At 37.4% G+C, this 21,299-nt stretch overlaps 1 protein-coding gene across 1 annotated transcript; it reads right to left on the reverse strand.

Moving 5' to 3' along the window:
• Positions 1–842: 842 nt before the first annotated feature.
• LOC127433520 (synaptobrevin homolog YKT6-like) lies at positions 843–20,861 on the reverse strand. Its single transcript, XM_051685505.1, has 8 exons — positions 20,651–20,861; positions 19,953–20,074; positions 19,218–19,300; positions 17,043–17,143; positions 7,586–7,690; positions 7,411–7,476; positions 7,216–7,317; positions 843–6,046 (listed from the first exon to the last, which is right to left on the reverse strand). The coding sequence occupies exons 2-8, from the start codon at positions 20,054–20,056 to the stop codon at positions 6,011–6,013; spliced, it is 597 nt and encodes a 198-aa protein (XP_051541465.1). The 5' UTR covers positions 20,057–20,074; positions 20,651–20,861; the 3' UTR covers positions 843–6,010.
• Positions 20,862–21,299: the final 438 nt, after the last annotated feature.

Raw genomic sequence — 21,299 nt, forward strand, 5'->3', positions numbered from 1 at the left:
TAAACTCCACACATAGTTTACTCCAAAAGGATGTTAAACATGTTGAAAATTGGTTCAATTTGTTTCCTCACAAAAGCAGTTTATTCAGCATCGGGAAGCATTTCTATGGAAGCCCTGAACTGCACTGTGAAAAAAAATAAATAAATAAATGTCACTAGGTGTAATTTTTTTTTTTTTTTTTTTAGATGTCTTAGTGCCTTTCTGAGCTTGTCCTACAAATATTTTGAGAGAAAAAAATTCTCTTTCAAAAAAAAGTTTTTTCTCCTGGAGGCAACATGATAATTTATTTATTTATTTATTTATTTTGCTTGCTAGCTAACATTTAGCATGTGGTACCAACCCCGGCCACCAGGTGCCACTGTCATTAAGCATGAAAACTTACAAGGTGACAAATGACAGCTGTTACTTGATCTGTTGATTAATAGTTGTATAATAAAAACTAGAATGTTTTGCAGATCTTAAGGAAAGAAACATATATACAGTATAATGTCTACTATTGAGAGTCTACTATTGAGATAATATATATATCGTGACCTCTTTTTTTTTTTATTTTAGTATCGACTTGGTAATGAAGTACGGGTACTTTTGAAATCCCTAGTTTTCAGCTAATTTAGAGTTTGGTTTATAAAGCTGGTAAGATCCAATAATGTAATTGTTATCAAAAGAAGGTAGCTTTATATTTTAGAAGCATATAGGCTAGACACTTGCATTCATTCACAGTAGAATGATTTATTGCCTTAAGTTGTATGTATAACTAAATGAAATAGACAAACTGTAACAGATATGGCAGTTTTAAGTTAAAATTTACCATGCAATATTTAAATAAAAAAATGAAACTCATGTTTTGTTAATGCCAACTATTTATTAGCACACGTTACATTTTAGTACATTTAATGTATATGTGATAGGGTACCATTTTTTTATAACATCATTTAGTGCTTTGCCACAATGGCAAGCTAGTAAAATGAGCCGGCAATGGTTTGGCAAATACCAGAAAAAGGCACCACTTCAACTATATCAACAGTTAGTTACATTGCTGAGGCAAAGAGAAGCCACATAAACTGAGCACACAAATATTCTCAGTATAACACTGTTCTATTTCCTGTATTATCATGAACACACTGGTCACACCTGTGCTGAAATCTCAATCATACATGCACACCAATGAAAATGCAGTACAAACATTTACTGAAGATTTACACACAACATTTCATGGAGTGAGAAATAATAATCCACGTCTGGTCTGATGATGTATAAAAACCACAGCATAAATGGTAGGAATGAATTTAAGGATGTGCAGTCTCCGCTTAGAGCCTTTCGACTAGAAAAAACATCAACAATACAAAACTTTGCTCTAGTTTTAGATGGTTTTACAGCAGCTTCCACCCCAAACTTTTGTGCATGGATTTTAAAAGCATTATAGAAAAGAAAAAGGTTAACTCTGAACCACAATACAAGAATTGAGCCTTGAGGCTGTTAGCAGCAAAAGCATCGTTAGATGTAAAGTGTAAAAGAGTAAAACATAAAAAAAAAAAAAAAAAAAAAGAAATACAAATTTGCAGGGGGGCCTGGGTATCTCAGCGAGTATTGATGCTGACTGCCACCCCTGGAGTCACGAGTTCGAATCCAGGGTGTGCTGAGTGACTCCAGCCAGGTCTCCTAAGCAACCAAATTGGCTTGGTTGCTAGGGAGGGTAGAGTCACATGGGGTAACCTCCTCGTGGTCGCGATTAGTGGTTCTCGCTCTCAATGGGGCATGTGGTGAGTTGTGCATGGATCACAGAGAGTAGCATGAGCCTCCACATGCTGTGAGTCTCCGCGGTGTCATACACAACGAGTCACATGATAAGATGCGCGGATTGACGGTCTCAGAAGTGGAGGCAACTGAGACTTGTCCTCCGCCACCCAGATTGAGGTGAGTAACCGCGCCACCACGAGGACCTACTAAGTAGTGGGAATTGGGCATTCCAAATTGGGAGAAATGGGATAAAAATTATTTTTCAAAAATGAAATACAAATTTGCATCAAAAGAATGAAGCCTATGTTTAGGACTATTAAGATACTAAAAAATTATAATTGTATAACATTTAAAATGTAAAGTATTTGTACATCATGGTGATATTAGCTGTACGAGCTTACGCCGATCTAAAGAAAACATTGTACTACGGTAGTCATCCTGTAAAAATGACTGAATAACAGTAAAGAGAATCTCCATTGAGAGTAGTGAGAATTACAAAAAAGTAAAACATGATGCGTTACCAGTGTTGGGGATTAACTAACGTAGCAACGCTATAATTACATTGTTCAGTAGCGTTTCGCTCAGTAACGAGCTACATTTTCCGAGTAGCGCTGTAGGGTTACAAATCGCTACAGTACGTGTGTCACGTTATATTGCGCACGCAGCAAACGAGCGAGGTAAGAATCAAACGCGCCGCGTGTCATTTGTAGTGCAGGGAAATTTGAATCGTTTAAGTGAATCTGTTCTCTCGAACAGTTCAGGTAAATGAACCGGTTACAATGAACGATTCACTCATACTCACCGTTGGGAACTCCAATTCATTTTAGTGACTCTGTTCACGTAAATGATTCACTAATGATGATTCACTAAACTAGTTCACATAAACGACTCACGATTCACTAATTCATGATTTACTTTAGCCCATGTGCAGCCTTAAAGGCACATTGTCCTCTTTATTTTTAAATGCAAAATTTAGTTAACTGCTGATATTTATCAGTATATTATGACCCCGTTATATGAAATAGGGTTATTTCGAGTGTTATATTTAGTATACATTTATATGATTTAATGTAATAGTCCAGTTATTAGTTCAATTAGTTCAATGTCAACCTTGAATTGAATGTATTTTAAAATTATTTTCGGTACACTTAGGTTCAATTTGTTAACATTAGTAAGAATTATTATGTATGAACTGACAATGAACAATATGTTTTTTAACAGTATTTATTAATCTTAGTTAATCGTAATTTATGAAAATACAGTTAACATTAGTTAATGCATTATGAAATAACATGAATTAATAACAACTTATTATAATATCAATTAGTATATTTTGCGACCAAGATGAATAACTGCTGTAAAAGTCCTGTTAAATTATGTTGTTTACTAATGTTAACAAATGCTACGTTATTGTAAACTGTTACCATATTTTCACTTTAAATAGCTTCAATGAAGTTAGCTACTTTTTGTTAGCAACTTGTAATGTAGCTATTTACTTTTAATTAAAAAAAAGACTAGCTTGACTGTATTTTAACTATTTTAACCCTCCATTGGTATTCTGTCATTTTTTACCAAAATAATTTCCCTCATTTAATAATGATCTAAGCAGTACAAGACTTGGAGATTTTTCCTCCATTTGCTATCTGAACATACAAATAATAATAATAATAAAAAAATGGGCATGATTCGATAAGTCTAAATGGTCGTTAAAAAAATAAAAAAAGCGCCACCTTTGGTATTCGCGGTCAAAATCGACCGACCACTGAAAATTAATGGAAAAGACAAAAAACAAAACAAAAAACAGACACAAATTACAGGGTGAGACTCTAAAACATCCTCAGTGCAAAACATACCGTACACACCCACCCACACACAAATGAACTGGTGAGATTATAACAGAGCTTTTTTTTTTCTTTTTTCATTTGTCAGAAAAATAAAAATAAATCAGTCACAATGCTAAACACACACACACTCAGAAATGAAGGGGTGAGATGATAACACAATGCAGAAAACACACACACACACACACAAACACACACACACACACACACACACACACGAGAGAGAGAGAGAGAACAAGGGCATCCATAAGTGAGCTCTACAGCCATCTTTTGTAATTGTTGACATTACAAGTCATCTGTTATTTTCCAGCTGATGACAGCAATCTGACACACACACACACACACACAGAAACACTCACGCATTTACTAAATAAAGTTTTACTATAGAAAGTTTGAAATTGCATAACGTTTACTGTGATTCTTCTGTTTTACACTATAACTGAATTTTCAGAATTTTGCAGATCTTGATGTTCATTTTCTTGACATTATTATGCATTTACTTTGAATTTTTATGTTTGAAATAAATTAATGGTAGAAAAATGCTTATTCAGTGTCTTCTCTTAGTAACACCATGGTCAGGTGTGATTGCAAGCATAATGACATTAACTGCACACTTCAAATCAATTTTAAAATGCTAAACTTGGACAAATAATAGTTTGATAATGTTTTAATATATATCCAAATGCATCTCTTGTGATCAAATTAGGTTACAAGTCGTCAGACTACACAGTATGTGTCTACAGTCATCTACTGGCTGTTACTGGCATGACATGGTGTTCGAGTCATGTTATTTATATTTTGTTCACCAGATGGCAGCAATCTGCCTCCAATTCATGTCACAATTCTCATTTTTTTCATGTTTCGACTTATAGAAGTGTAGGTTATAAAAAATTTTTTAAAAAAAAGTTTTTTTTATTTGCTTATTTGTATATACAAATGAAAGATAACATTTATAAATGTAAATAACATCAAAATAGCATCCCAAAATAAATGCATAATTTTATTGTTCTTACTTCAGGGAAGAAGAAATGGTATCATCATCATCATAAATAAATAAAATAAAATAAAAAGTTACACATCTGACACTTCCGGTCAAAAATGACCATGAATACCAAAGGGAGGTGCCATTTTTAAATACCATAGGAGAGTTAAGTTATGAAGTAGTTTGAAGCTTAGAAAGCAACCGTTTCAAAGTTACTTCTCCAACACTGTGCATTACAGCAAAGACACTTTTGGGGGAGTTGTGTGTTTAAATATAAATCGAAATAGCCACAATTAAAAAATAGGCTTCCTTTTTATCATGCAAAATATAATTTCTCTTTTTTATTTATTTTGGAGTTTTTACGAGATTCATGTCAATACAGCATTTGTGAGGTCCAGCAAGTTTCAATTGACCAAAGTGAGCACAACCACAAAAACAGCACTGATTTACACATGGGATTGCGGAGATAACTCCACCTACCATTGCACAGGGGTCAGGGAGGCTGATTTCAAAGCAAACCACACTTTAAGGCTTTATTAACATTTTCAAATATCACATATTCTTTATAAATCGCTTGCTGGTATATTTACAGTATAACTTGTTTTAATCAAAACAAAATATTGCAGGAATGTTTTGTATGTGCAGTGACAAAGTATTAAAACCCGAATTGCAATAAAAACTCCAGGAAATGATGCAGGAAACCAAAGTCAATATGATTTACTTATTTATTTACATTTTCAAGAGAGAAAAGTATCAGAATTGTACACATAACTATAGAAACAGACTTGGAAACATTTAATTTGGTCAGCCACTTACACTGTGCACAATGTCGAAGATTTATGCAAATATCACTCCAGAAAGTCATTTAAATCCAAAAGTTATGAACACATTATTTAGCGTTTTCACATTTAAAAAAAGGATTCACCCAGGACGAAACACTACTTTTTCACTCTACAAGGCGCTTCAAAACTGCCAAAGCCGAATAATAAGTACTAAATTGAGATTGCAGCATTTTCACCCAAAATGTCCTTCGTTTATAAGGCTAATTAAACAGTCTGGATAGCTGTCTAATATCAACATTTTTGTCGTCTACCAGTAAGGCACAGCGGGGACGTGTATCACGACCCCATCTATGCTTTTATCGTATCCGTTTCGCGTTTGGGCCAGACCCTGAGGAACCGTCGAGAGCTTCACGTACCCTTCAAAGGGACTCCAAAAACAACATCAAAACCAATGGCAGAGTAAGTGTGGTGCATGATGGGAAATCAGCCCCCTCTGAGCCTTTTATTGTATAATGTCAGTTCAGTTCCCTCTGTTCTGCATTTACCATGACTGATGCACAGTGAGGGTACCAGCCCAGACCAAAAGAGAGAAAGAGAGAAAAAAAACAGAGAAAGAGAGAGGAAGAGTGGCCGAAAAGAGTCCAGTCCAATTAGATACTTCATAGTGATCACATGACCTCACAGCACGAGTTCTGCTTGCGTGCCTAGAAAGGTACAAAACACAACCGTTAAACATCATCTGTTAAACATCGTAAATCTTTATTCAGATGAAACTTGCGAATGTATAACAAGAGTGATATCTGAATACATATAAAGAAATTTCTGTGTAAATCACCGTAAAATGAAAATAAATAAGAAATTAATATGGGGCTGTTTTGTGTTTTAATATGGGGGTGAAACATGACCTGTACAGTTTGATTTACCCAAAGGCAGATTAAAAGTAAAATTCCAGCTCATTTGAATAAAACATGCATATGGCTCTTTCTATAATTTAGGGTACATTCAATGTCCATTTTCTTCAGAAATATCCCATTTTATCCATTAATGGAAAGCATTTTATAATATCACACAAATTTTGTGCACCCCATGTTTCATTTTGCTTGAAATTGCCATGATGTTTCTTAATTGACCGTTTTTGCATTGAAGTGAGTGGGTCTTAAGCTCAAAATAATGTGTACAAAATGTTAGTCAACATTATCTATATTTTTTTAATTCTAAACACTTCAGAAAAATATAGTATTTTATAGTTTGAGTTTGATTTTTTAATAAAGAAAATATCTTATTTCACTCATGTCCACAAAAGTTCTGTCAACTATGTTACTAACAAACAGCCCCAAACAACTAAAACATGGTGTAACCCAAACCCATGTGACCAGCATTATGTGAAGACATTTTGAACACAATGTCGAGTGTCCTTTCATTTTTTCTCAATTTTAAATTCAATTCATTTTGAATTACAATAGCATAGTGTCAAGGAGTATATTAATTTACCGTCAACTATGTTGGGTACATTGTTATGGTTTGCAATATTTGTATGATTTTAACTAAAACATATATTCAATTTTGAGGTTAACCTGATCAAGAAAATGACACGTGGTTGGCCATGAAAGGCCTACCATTGACATTACGAGTCAAAATGGGGGCGTTGTCAACTATGTTACACGTCAACTAAGTTACCATTACCATATAGGGTCTACTCTTGGGTAACATAGTTGATGTGATCCTACTGTGTCAAATATCACATGAATATCTGCAAAAACATACAATTCTTAAAATTATTTAAAAAGAATTAACCTTAATTATGTGTTTTACTTGAAGTGTAGCATTTAATGGCATGAGGTTTGTCTGTAACATAGTTGACAATGATACTGACCGTTTTATAAAAGGCTTTCGATTGGTTTCCCAGATGCTCAGATTTCTGCACTAAATCATCCAGTTTCTCTCCTCTCTCTAGGAGCGACTCCATTGTGTTGTGCTACGGGAAGCACAAATAAAAATAAAAGTTAAAAACCAACGGCAACTTATTAATTCAGTGCACTGGAGTTCCACAGATGTCATTTTTGCTCACCAAAATAATTTTGGTTTCGTCCAATTCAGCTTGCACTTTGGTCATAGCGTCCGCCTCACGAGGATTCTGGAAAACAAAACATTTGAAATGCAGTGCAGTCGTAATTATTCAAGCACCATTAAAACTTTGGAGTACCAATACTTTGAGGATTTTGGTTACACTTTCCGTAACTCACCTGGTATCTCGCCAGGTAACTGTCCAGTGCTGTGTACTGTATAGTCGCTGGTGACCCAGACGGCCAGTCGATGCTGTTCACCTGCCTGGAGAACTCATCCAACACCTGCAAACAACCACAACACACTGTGATACCTCATCATTAAAACAAGTATTTACTGGCTGGATGTATCATTCAATTATTAAATGGAAATTAAAAAAAGTGTAATGCAGTTTTAACAGGAGTGGCATAATGCAAACTAGGGATACAGATTTCACAATTCGATTCCGATTCACAAGCTCTTCGATTCGATATTTATTCGTATGGGTATATTACAGTTATAATGTCCCTTTTGCTTACATATGAAATCAATTCCAGCTAATGCTGTTAATTATACAGGAGACCTTCTAACTAGGTACATTACAAAAATATTAATTTAACTAAATATAGTTTTTCATCATTTTGGTAACATTTTGGCCATTTAAAAATGAACAAATCAATGTATCCAATCAATAAATATGATATTATATTACATATATTTTGTTACATGTTTATTGTTTAATTGCATATTTGTACAATTTACAGGTATTTACATTGATTTGTTGAACACGTGTTAAAAATACAATTGACAAAGACACACAAACAGAATAAATATATAAAACAGAAGAAAATATTTAGAAATACATTTAAAAAAAGTATATGTTAAAAAACAAAAAGGCTACAACATACACATTTAAAACAACACGTCTCCCTCCACTGCCCCTCCCCGAGAGCCCTCCAAAAAGGCCAAATAGCTGCCCCACCTCCTGATGAACATACCCATGTTGCCTAGCCTTCTAAATGACAACTCTTCCCAAGCTGCTGCCCTGCCCATCTCCTCGCACCACTCACGAAACGAGGGGGCTCCAGCTGACTTCCATCCTCTAAAGATAACCTGTCTGCCCACCATAACACTGGCCAGGATCCAATTCTTCATGTACTTATCTCCTACATCAATGACCGCCCCATCACCCAAAATAAAGAGCCTGGGGCAAAAGGAGATCCGAGTACCCAATACGTCGCCCATAAAATTCTGGACCCTCAACCAGAACTCCTGAATCTTACGACATCCCCAAAAAACATGGGTTATGTCTCCATCTTCTGAATGGAATCGCCAGCAGGTGGGTGTGTCCTTAAGACCAAACCTATACAATTTAGAAGGGGTCCAATAAAATCTATGTAGAATCTTAAATTGCATAAGGCGCACCCTTGCATCTCTAGATGCAGACTTGACGTTTTTAAGAATCCTAGCCCACACTCCCTCCTCCAAAAACAAATTTAAATCTTCCTTCCATAATCTTTTGAGGGAATTTAAAGTTCACCCAGACTCTGAATTATCAGGGAGTAATACACTGATGCCTCATGACCTTTTCCAAAAGCAGAAATCACCACTCCCAGAGTATCTGCCGCACTAGGGGGGGTGCGTGCCACTCCCAAAAACAGTGCAGAGTAGGTGGCGGAGCTGTAAATACTCATAAAATTGAGATATGGGAATCCCAAAATTTTGAACCAAATTTTCAAAAGGTCTCAATACTCCACTCTCATATAGGTCACCGAGAGTAGCAACCCCCCTCACAATCCAATCTGACCAACAGAAAGGGGACTTATCAATGCATAGTTTAGGGTTCTGCCATATGCTCGAGGCTATGTTTAAATAAATATCCGAATTTAACACTCTGGACACTTTTGTCCATATCGAGTGTAAATGAAAAATAACAGGGTGTGACTTAACTTCTCCGATTAATTTGATTGAAAGACTTTGCAGAGGCGAGATAGGGGCAAGAGCTTCCTTTTCAATACAAAACCAGGGAGGGGCTCTCTCAGGTGGAAGCGACCAATGAGCCAAATGTCTGAGACCGAACGCATAATAATAAAACAAAATCTTGGGTAGGCCTGACCCACCTTTGTCAATCGGCCTATGTGACTTATTGAAATTTAACCTGGGGCGCTTACCATTCCAAATGAAGGACTTCGATATGCTATCAAATTGCTTGAAATAAGAGAGGAGGACATCTACAGGGAGAGACTGTAGCAGGTAGTTGAATTTTGGAACACAATTCATTTTAATTACATTAACCTTCCCAATCATCGATAAGTGTAATGAAGCCCACCTGTCCACATCATTCGAAAACATTTTTATTAAGGGATCAAAATTAACTCTGACTAAATCAGACAAATTTGCTGGGAATAAAATTCCCAAATACTTAATGCCCTGGTTGGACCACTGGAAGGCACCCGGCTGGAAGGCCGTTACTGGACAGTACGCTGTCAAAGCCAAAGCTTCGGATTTAGACCAATTGACTTTGTATCCTGAGAACTTGGAAAAGGAATTAATAATTCTGTGGAGGCAAGGCACCGATCTAATGGGGTCAGAGACAAATAATAAAATATCATCTGCATAAAGCAGAAGCTTATGCGCCACACCTCCCGCCACCACCCCTGGAAAATCATCCTCCATTCTTATCGCGGCTGCTAATGGTTCCAGGGCAAGACAGAACAATAATGGGGAAAGAGGGCAACCCTGCCGAGTGCCCCTATTCAGAGTAAAATAATCTGAAATTAATCCATTTGCTTGTACCGCTGCTACAGGGTGTCTATAAACAGATTGTATTAGATTTGTACTACCCATGTGTATATATGTATGTGTGTGTGTGTGTGTCTGTACGTATGTGTATAATTAGTTTTTATTTTTTATTATTATCTATGTCTTGCTGCTGTTTTTGTATTGTTGTACACTGGAAGCTCCTGTCACCAAGACAAATTCCTTGTATGTGTAAGTATACTTGGCAATAAAGCTGATTCTGATTCTGATTCTATAAAGTAACTTAATCCAACCAATAAATGTACTCCCGAACCTAACCATTTCCAAAATCTTAAAAAGATAATCCCATTCTACCATATCAAAAGCCTTTTCGGCATCAAGTGAGATGGCAGCGACCGGAGTCTGATCATTCACTACTGACCACATGATATTGATGAGACGCCTGATGTTATCAGAAGAGCTACGACCCTGAATAAACCCCACCTGATCTATATGTATAAGAGATGTCATAACCTTACTTAATCGGTTAGCCAAAATTTTTGACATAATTTTTACATCTAGTTGGATCAGGGAGATTGGACGGTAACTTTTACACTCGCTTGGATCTTTGTCCTTTTTAAGAATCAGACTGATCCGGGCTTGTGTCATGGTTGGAGGAAGCTTTCCATTCTTTAATGATTCAGTATAAACTTCTCACAAAAGTGGAGCCAAATCTGTAGCATAGGATCTAGAAAATTCTGCGGCAAAACCATCTGGCCCAGAGCCTTGCCTGTAGGTAGGGACTTAATTACCTCGTCAAGCTCCCGAGAGTTTTTTTTGCTCAATCTTCAGTTTAGGAAGATCTAATGGTTCCACAAAGTCTCTAATATCTTCATCAGTAGACGAAGACGTGGAACTATAAAGATCAAGGTAGAACTCTTTAAAGGCATTATTAATATCAATGGCTGAGGTAAAAATTTCACCCCCAGCAGATTTCACTGAGGGAATGGTAGAAAGAGACTCTCTCTGCTTTATACAGTGCATGCGGAAAGTATTCACAGCGCTTCACTTTTTCCACATTTTGTTATGTTACAGCCTTATTCCAAAATGGATAAAATTCATTATTTTCCTCAAAATTCTACAAACAATACCCCATAATGACAACGTGAAAGTAGTTTGTTTGAAATCTTTGCAAATTTATTAAAAATTAAAAAACGAAAAAAATCATATGTACATAAGTATTCACTGCCTTTGCCATGACACTCAAAATTGAGCTCAGGTGCATCCTGTTTCCACTGATCATCCTTGAGGTGTTTCTACAACTTGATTGGAGTCCACCTGTGGTAAATTCAGTTGATTGGACATGATTTGGAAAGGCACACACCTGTCTATATAAGGTCCCACAGTTAACAGTGCATGTCAGAGCACAAACCAAGCCATGAAGTCCAAGGAATTGTATGTAGACCTCCGAGACAGGATTATATCGAGGCACAGATCTGGGGAAGGGTACAGAAAAATTTCTGCAGCATTGAAGGTCCCAATGAGCACAGTGGCCTCCATCATCTGTAAATGGAAGAAGTTTGGAACCAACAGGACTCTTCCTAGAGCTGGCCGCCCGGCCAAACTGAGCGATCGGGGGAGAAGGGCCTTAGTCAGGGAGGTGACCAAGAACCCGATGGTCACTCTGACAGAGCTCCAGCATTTCTCTGTGGAGAGATGAGAACCTTCCAGAAGAACAGCCATCTCTGCAGCACTCCACCAATCAGGCCTGTATGGTAGAGAGGCCAGACGGAAGCCACTCCTCAGTAAAAGGCACATGACAGCCCACCTGGAGTTTGCCAAAAGGCACCTGAAGGACTCTCAGACCATGAGAAACAAAGATTGAACTCTTTGGCCTGAATGGCAAGCATCATATCTGGAGGAAACCAGGCACCGCTCATCACCTGGCCAATACCATCCCTACAGTGAAGCATGGTGGTGGCAGCATCATGCTGTGGGGATGTTTTTCAGCGGCAGGGACTGGGAGACTAGTCAGGATCGAGGGAAAGATGATTGCAGCAATGTACAGGGACATCCTTGATGAAAACCTGCTCCAGAGCGCTCTGGACCTCAGACTGGGGCGAAAGTTCATCTTCCAACAGGACAACGACCCTAAGCACACAGCCAAGATAACAAAGGAGTGGCTCCGGGACAACTCTGTGAATGTCCTTGAGTGGCATAGCCGGAGCCCAGACTTGAACCCGATTGAACATCTCTGGAGAGATCTCAAAATGGCTGTGCACCGACGCTCCCCATCCAACCTGATGGAGCTTGAGAGGTCCTGTAAAGAAGAATGGGAGAAACTGCCCAAAAATAGGTGTGCCAAGCTTGTAGAATCATACTCAAAAAGACTTGAGGCTGTAATTGGTGCCAAAGGTGCTTCAACAAAGAATTGAGCAAAGGCTGTGAATACTTATGTACATGTGATTTTTGTTTTTTATTTTTAATACATTTGCAAAGATTTCAAACAAACTTCTTTCACGTTGTCATTATGGGGTATTGTTTGTAGAATTTTGAGGAAAATAATGAATTTAATCCATTTTGGAATAAGGCTGTAACATAACAAAATGTGGAAAAAGTGAAGCGCTGTGAATACTTTCCGGATGCACTGTATATCTAGCCAAAAGCTTCCCTGCTTTGTCCCCCGACTCAAAGTATGACTGTCTTGCCCTGAATAACCAAAACTCCACTTTCCGTGACAAAATAGTATTATATCTATATTTCAATCGGGTCAATTCTCTGAGGCCATCAGATGACATTAGGCGCTTCAGCTCTGCCTCTGCACCTTTAATATTTCCTTCCAACTCCACGAGTTCACGTGCTTTGGATTTTTTGGTGAATGAGGCATACTGTATGATCCGACCCCTAAGAAACGCCTTAAGTGCCTCCCAAGCCACACCCAAAGAGGATACTGAGGACCAGTTGGTCTCCATATAAACATTGATTTCAGTCTTTAACATTTGTTGGAAATCAGGATTTTGCAAAAGGGACACATAAAGGTGCCAACTATATGATTTATTTTTCTCTGTATATGGCAACACCTCTAAACTCACCATGAAAGTGGTGTGATCCGAGACTAAGATATTTCCAATTGAGCAATCAACAAAAGATGAAATGAGGGATTTGGATATAGAAAATAAATTCTATTCTAGAATAAATCTTATGGACTGATGAAAACAATGTATAGTCCCTACCAGATGGGTTCAAAAGTCTCCAAATATCTGTAAGATCAAGATTTTTACACATCCTGTGACGTGTCAATGTTGCTCTAGGGGGCTTACACACTTTTGCTTCACTGTGATCAAGGACTGAGTCCATCAAAAGATTAAAGTCTCCTCCCAATATTATATCATGAGGGGTGCCGGCGGTTTGCAGCATCCCTTCAAGATCTATAAAAAAGCCATGATCATCAGCGTTAGGTGCGTAAATATTAGCCAAAATCAACCTTTGCCCTTGAATTTCAGCTAAAACAATAATGACTCTCCCTAATTTATCTTTAATCTGTTTGAGACATTTGAATTGTAGATGTTTATTAATCAATATAATGACTCCCTTGCTCTTACTTGAGCCAGCACTAAAGAAAACATGTCCACCCCATATCTTCCCAAATTTTTCAGCTTCCTGCGGGGAGAGATGTGTTTCTTGAAGAAACACTATATCATATTTCTACGTTTAAGAAAAGTAATAACCTTCCTTCTTTTTTATGGGCTGCCCCAACCCATTCACATTCTATGTGGAGAGAGATAGTACACTCATATTAACATTTGACATTTTGATATAATAGAAAAAATAAATTGTGTCAAAAACAAAATTATACAGACCACATTCCCCATTAGTGAAACAATCAAACCCCGAACTTCCCCCAGAGCAAAACAAACAGAAAAAAGAAAAGCGTGCGCATTAACCCCGCACACGAAAGCGCCAAATGGCGACAAACCTTCTAAACTCAAAAGGTCCATGAATGCCCACGAGCCCCCACAACAACTTTGCCATCAGATTGCTCAATTTTGCCTCACAAATTTGTGAGGCAAAATTACATAACAGAGAATACTTTGTAAAATAAACCCCAGCCAATAGGAAGAATGAACACAAAGGACGTGTAGATTCATTCACAGAAATGTCTCAAAGGTGTGATCTTCCACAAAACAAATTCCAGCTGATACAAAACCGTTCAGATTCCTCAGACAAACAAACGAATGTTCAGTGAGCCAGCTGTTATGAGTTCAGCGGATGACGTAATCATTCCAATGTCCCGTAAAAATACTCAACAAAATAAACTCCAGCCACTCGGCGGAGCCAACGTAAAAAGAAAAAAGAAACCAAAATGATGCCCAGATTCCTCAAAAGCCAGAGTAAGTACAGCGAGTCAACCCACTCACATGAGAAACACCCAATGGTTTACTCACCCATTGATTCAATAAAAGACGTTGCCTGATTGGGACATGTAAATACTTTGCGACCGTCCTTCGTTTCTATTCTCAGTTTGGCCGAAAACATCAGAGCAAAAGTGATCTTTCGCTGATGCAAGAGTTTCTTACATTCCTTGAACCGATCACGTTTCTCTCGTCGAACTCGCAAAGTTCGGGAACAAGAAAATATTATGATTCCTCCAAGAAAGCTTTCCGTTGCTCCTCGCCTGGCGCAACACGAGATCTTTATTGGATGATCTCAGAAATCTGGCCAGAATTGATCTGGCCTGTCTCCCTCAGCAAATCTGTGAGCTGGGACTCTGTGAGCTCGCTCGATTTCCAGTTTATGTCAGACTCGGGAAAAGCTCGTCTAGGAATTTCACCATATCTCTGCCCTCCTCATGCTCAGCAATTCCAACAATTCTGACGTTATTCCTGCGGCTTCTATTCTCAAGATCTTCAAGCTTTTCAAGGAGATGTTCTAACTCAACTTTGGTCGTGGGTGGATTAGCAGTTAATTCCCTCTTTGAAGACTCCAGACAATCGATTCATCTCTCAACATCAGTCACTCTTGTAACTAACTCAGAGAATTTTATTTCCATCGCCATAATCGATCGACATATTACAGCGAGATCCTCCAAGTCAGCAAGAACCTTCGTCAGCATCACCGACATGTTGGACAACTGACGCTGGATCTCCTCTCCCGCCGCGCCATCCAAATCGAGTCCCCGGTCTGTAGGCCTGTCGGGGCTTTCATCCTGAACATGTAAGTGTCTTTTAATGTCTCCAGAGCCCGAGGATTTTGACTTCTTTGCCATGTTTTGCCTCAAAGAGCAAATGTGTAACTGGGTGTATCAAATTTCACCAGATTATAACATGAAAATAATAAAAAATGTAGCAAAGTGCGCAGACCTCGTCGCTCACACGTCTGCTTCTTGCATGGCATCACGTGACCCCCCGAACAGAAAAGTTATTAAAAGAGACATTATTTAATGACAAATCGGTTGTGTGGATCTCGTCTTTGGACATGGAACAAATTTTACTCTCAACGGTATCTAGCCAGTTGCCAAAAATATAAATTTTTTGTGGCATATGGTTGCAAATGTGACTGATTTTCTCTCATTGTAGTGGAGGGTTGCAGATAGAGTAAAAAAATCGATCTTGGGATTTAAGAATCTATATCGTTCAAACGAAGATCACGATGCATTGAAAAATCGATATTTTTACCCACCCCTACTGCCAACTCTGGTGCATGTTTTGTCTGCTGCCCGCAATTTTTCACACCCAAATTTAAAAGCTCACCATACACACATTCATTTGTCTCATTTTACAGAAAACCTCAAATTTTAAGAAAAGATTACAATTATTCACAAATAATATTGTATATGTTTACAATCTTATGATAAACATATATCCCCAAGTTTGCGAGCATGTAATTCTGGTTCTGTTTGCTCTATCTCCATGCAAAAAGTCTTATTTCATTCCACTAGATGGCAGCAAGTACTTGGAAAAATAATATTTTCTCTCTAACCTTCCATCACAATATACAGATCTGAAATGTAGGTGGCGCTCTAACGTAGCTGAGCACTCACATATGCGCTCATCTACAGACATCAAGTGTAAGTTAAGAGTGCATAGACCTTCCTCACTATGTTGTCGACCATCTCGAAGCTCAATCTGACGATTCATTATCAACAGTCGAGAACATATTTTGCCAATGATTTGTGTATCATGCATTTCTACTGGACTACAATTTTTGTTCTGAACTTCTGAGACATAACATTGAATTATTTACCCAAACAAGCTCACAGACAAGTACACAACAGCTCATTTGAAAGAAAACAACCTAAGGTAAGAGCTGATATAGAGTTTGTGGTTATTTAGGGCTTACAGAAGCAGTGATAAACGCAGACTAGAGATGTTTGTCTTTAATGACTCATATAGATCATATTTAACTTCATAATTATTTTGATAAACATTCAAACTGTGGTGTTATGACAACAATATCATTTTTGAGAATGAGAGCTTTCTTTTGATATATGACATGTCTATTTATGTGCTATATGAAAAACGTTCATATTCATATTTATATTTCTACATCATTACCAAAAGGTGGCACTCATTTGCGACATGGAGGTTTTCAGGTCTTATCTTGTTATTTTAAAGTAACATAAATGCAAAAGTGTTCGAGTTCTGTGGAAAGTTCAGATTCTAAGCTTTCAAATGGAACCACACATGACTGACTTGTTGATCCACGGACTTTTATATTGTAATCATCAACTTACTACACGCTCCTGGCTGCGCCCACGTTGAAGTGGTTAAATAAAATAAAAGTTCCTTTTGCAATTATCAACTGATCCTAAGAACAGGTCAGGCAGGCCCGATTGAAAACATAATTATTAAACATTGTGAGAAGAACAGATTATTGCAACTTTACTGTACTTCCATTAAGACAAAGATTCAGGCATACCTTATCAAGTAAAGTAAAACACACTCTGGAGGGATATTCACTGTCTGCGATCACCACGGCTCCAAGATTGTCACTGCGCACGTATACATGACACAAGTACTCTAAAACACACAAAAACAAATAGTTCAACAAATCAGCATTCATTTTCATGAGCAGGCACCACAAATGTTTACTGTGCTTTAGTTGTGATCGGATCAGCTTATATGTGATTTTCTGTCCTGATTTCTTGGCCTACAGAAGCATGGTTTCTAATTACATAGCACAGGGGGTTTCAAACTGGGGTCCGGGGACCCCCAGGGGGCCACAAGGGGGTGCTAGGGAGTCCTCAAAAAATTTCAGAGAAGAAAAAAGTGTAAAAATGTTGACACTATTTGACATTACCATTAGCATCGATTAACTGCAATTATTTTATTGTACTGACAGCCATAGAAAGAAGTACAAATAAATCGCATATAATTTCATTTATTATGAAAAAATATATTATTTGTTAGAAATAAGCATTGTTATTCACTATTCTCTCTAAAGCTGCTTTGAAATAATATTTATTGTGTTACTGAATACTTTTACAAATGTATATAGCTTTACACAATAACTATAAATAGCTAAAATAAAATATTTTCTATTAAAACTGAATGTTTCTCTTTGCGTTTATACATTTAGCATTACTCCAACAGAAGAAAGGTACACTGTCAACTTAATAAGAAGTAAATATTTTCCAGATCATATTTGAATAATCTCTATTGGCTGCAATAACAATATATAAGCCAATTATTTAATTTTGCAAACAAGAAGTCTTTATAATATCATGTTTACTACTTTTGTCACACAGGGGGTCCCTCGAAGGGGATCATAAAATCTGGTGGTCCTTGGCATCAAAACATTTGAAAGAAATCTGACATAGCCGACTTAAAGGAATATTCCGGGTTCAGTACAAGTTAAGCACAATCGACAGAATTTGTGGCATAATACTGATTACCACAAAAATGTTTTTTTTTATGTATTATAGCGAGTACTGACGCTGACTATCACCCCTGGAGTCGCGAGTTCGAATCCAGGGCATGCTAAGTGACTCTAGCCAGGTCTCCTAAGCAACCAAATTGGTCCGGTTGCTTTGGAGGGTAGAGTCACATGGGGTAACCTCCTCGTGGTCACAATTAGTGGTTCTCGCTCTCAACGGGGGGTGTGGTAAGTTGTGCGTGGATCGCGGAGAGTAGCATGAGCCTCCACATGCTGTGAGTCTCCGCGGTGTCATGCACAACGAGTCACGTGATAAGATCCGCGGATTGACGGTCTCAGAAGCGGAGGCAACTGAGACTTGTCCTCCACCACCCGGATTGAGGTGAGTAACCGTGCCACCACGAGGACCTAGTAAGTAGTGGGAACTGGGCATTCCAAAATTGGGAGAAAAAATGTTTTCTCCCAATTTGCGAGCAAGTTTTTCTCTCTCTCACTGTCACGCCGCCTCGCTTTTTCTCTCTCCCCTTCCCATCCCCTCATCTCTCCCATGGCACCAGAAAGGCGGGGAAGACCACACCAGGAAGGGAGGGGAGGGGAGTGCGTCATGCCAGGGATTTCCCCGGCCTGAGTCGGGCAATGGAGGAGTGTGACGAGGAGGAGGGCTAATCATGTTTTATGTTGTTTTAAGTTCATTTATATCATTAAATTTTACGTTGACTGTTCAGCCGGTTCCAGCCTCCTCCTTGCCTGTCCTTATACTGTTATAATGGCCTTGCGTGATTACTAAACCTTAAAAGGCTGCGTTCAAAAACAGAAGTTCAAACAACTATTAGAAGTTCAAAATAACCTTTATTCATATCAATCTTCACGTTATCATATTTAGTAATTTTTTGTATATTTTTATCTTCTATGTATCTTTCACTGTTGCTTTCTTTAAAATTTTGGCCAGTCATGTGTTCAACAGATCCAATGTTCAATGGAACTTATTTACAGTTAGAACAGTAAAAAAGCTTTTGTAATTCTTTGTACACTTTTTAAGCATTCCTAAGTAAAACTGACCTGATGACAAAATGGTAAGTTTTAAAATATCGGTATCGGCCAAAAATATTCATATCCGTGCATCCCTACTAATAACTAGTGCATCATCCTGCTCAAACTACAACAGCTACAATCAGAACAAGCGAGTTGCAAACTCCATGTTGACATGTAATCACTGACCTTGTTCTTTGACAGACGCACGACTTCCTAGCGCTGAACGTTCAACAATCAGCGCGCTGGTGAACATCATAAACTCCTGCAGACTGGAAAATAAACACATAAATGATCACAAATTTGTTGCAACACAGATGTAAGTGCCTGTTATTTGCAATAATAATCAGTGTTGGGTGTAATGCATTACTAAGTAAATAATTACTGTAATTAAATTACTTTTTCATTGAAAAAAGTAAGGGATTACTCTTAATTTTTAAGTAATTTAATTACAGTTACTTCTGATGTAATTGTGTTAAATACTGTATAGTCTATTGAACAATTCTATATAAAACAACAGTGAATTTAAAATTGAAATATAACGTCTAATGTTAAAATGAATGTTTTCTAATTTAACGCTGCCCCTTTAAATTCTTTGGCCAGTTCATGAATAATTTATTTGTTTTTATATGATTTATGTGAAAGAATTAAAAGAACAGTTTCATGTCTATCCTTGTATTTTTCATCTGGTCGAGGTTGATCAGGGTTTTAGAAAGTAATTAGTAATAAGTAATGCAATCAGTTTTCAGACAGAGTAATTAGTATAGTAATCTGATTACACTATAGATGTAATTAGTAGTTAGTAATTAATTACTTTTTTAGAGTAACTTACCCAACACTGATTATAATAATAAACAGATTTGTGATCACTGTGTTAACCATCTAAAATAATGTACAAAATATATATATTTTGATAAAACCCACCTGGATCTCTGGAAGAAACTAAAGGATGACAGATCATACGCAGCTTTAAGCAGGTTGGCCTTCGTTGAACCTTTATACAACACGCTCAAACTGTAGAGTTTCATTTTGTCTCTGCGCAGGACCTGAAACAAAACAACACCAAAAATAAAAGACAGAATTTATCATATATAAACCTCATAATTATCCTGACAACCTTGCAATGTCACTTTATTCTCATCACTACATTTCTACCTCTATTTCTATCAATTATACCTCACATAGGCCACACACAAGAAATGATAAGTAAAGATATGCTTTCATCCAAAGTGACATTACATTACAACCTACAACCTTTTAATAACCAGCCCAGATCTTTAATAATTACACCACATCACCTTTAATAACATATAAATGGTGTGATATAATCAAATGTAGGGACTCTGGAACGGGTCCCAAGACATGGAGACATTGAATGAGATTTTTTGCTAATTAAAGTATGATGTTTTATTGATGTTTTATTGATTACACACAGATGTGTCACTATAATTCACTATAATTCAATACAACTCAACAGGCTTGTGGCTAACAGCTGTTTAGCTGTCATACTAGCTCTGAAATAAAGAAATTGGGGGAACCCAGATGACCAATCCCTTTAAAAGACCATCAGGTTTAATTATTGTGAAATATTCGAGATTATTTTTCAAAACCGTGTCACTTACCTTCTGTTAAACAGCCTGAAGCTAATCCGCTAACAGCTAATCTGAATAATTTTTATTTATTCGTTTAAACGGACAACAGCGCCTTTGGGGTGATGTTATGGAAACTGAAGTATTAATAATTATTTGTATTATGGATTATGAAGTCGTTGGCATCAAGGATAGGGAGGGGATTTTTTATTTATTTATTTTCAGAAACTTGCTAGCTGGCAGACAGCGGCATTTCAAAATAAAAGTCCCTCATCGACGCCCATGAGCGCTGACGTGGGCCAAACAAAAGTCTCTGTCTTCATAGTTGAAATCTGACTGGGGCAAAATAAAAGTCCCTAAAAGCCTTGATAAATTAGCGAGCATTATATATTATTAACCCTTGTGCGACCTTCGGGACATTTTTGTCTTTTCATTTTTGTTTTTTCGATCATTTTGGCTGTGTTAATGACAACAGCATAAATTTTGCCAAAGGTGTGTATTTTTGGGGGAATTTTTATATTTCAACCTCAATTCCTATAATACATCTATAATATTCTGTGTACACAAAATAGTTACACTCAGGACCTTCAGGACAAAAATTTCCCCATTGAAACCCATTTTTGATTCCAGTGCCATTAAAGCATAAAATCATGAATTCTGTGATATTATGCTTTCATTCCGG

This window comes from Myxocyprinus asiaticus, chromosome 43 (genome assembly GCF_019703515.2).
Source record: "Myxocyprinus asiaticus isolate MX2 ecotype Aquarium Trade chromosome 43, UBuf_Myxa_2, whole genome shotgun sequence".
NCBI classification, from domain to species: Eukaryota; Metazoa; Chordata; class Actinopteri; order Cypriniformes; family Catostomidae; genus Myxocyprinus; species Myxocyprinus asiaticus.

Bases quoted from the DNA above. Each gene is read 5' to 3' on its own strand.
- LOC127433520 (XM_051685505.1), bottom strand. From the start codon at position 20,056: ATGAAACTCTACAGTTTGAGCGTGTTGTATAAAGGTTCAACGAAGGCC. The intron at 17,144-19,217 runs GTCAGTGATTAC...TGTGTGTTTTAG, and splicing joins TGCGTCTGTCAAAGAACAAG to AGTACTTGTGTCATGTATAC. The intron at 7,691-17,042 runs GTATGCCTGAAT...GGTTGTTTGCAG, and splicing joins GTTTTACTTTACTTGATAAG to GTGTTGGATGAGTTCTCCAG.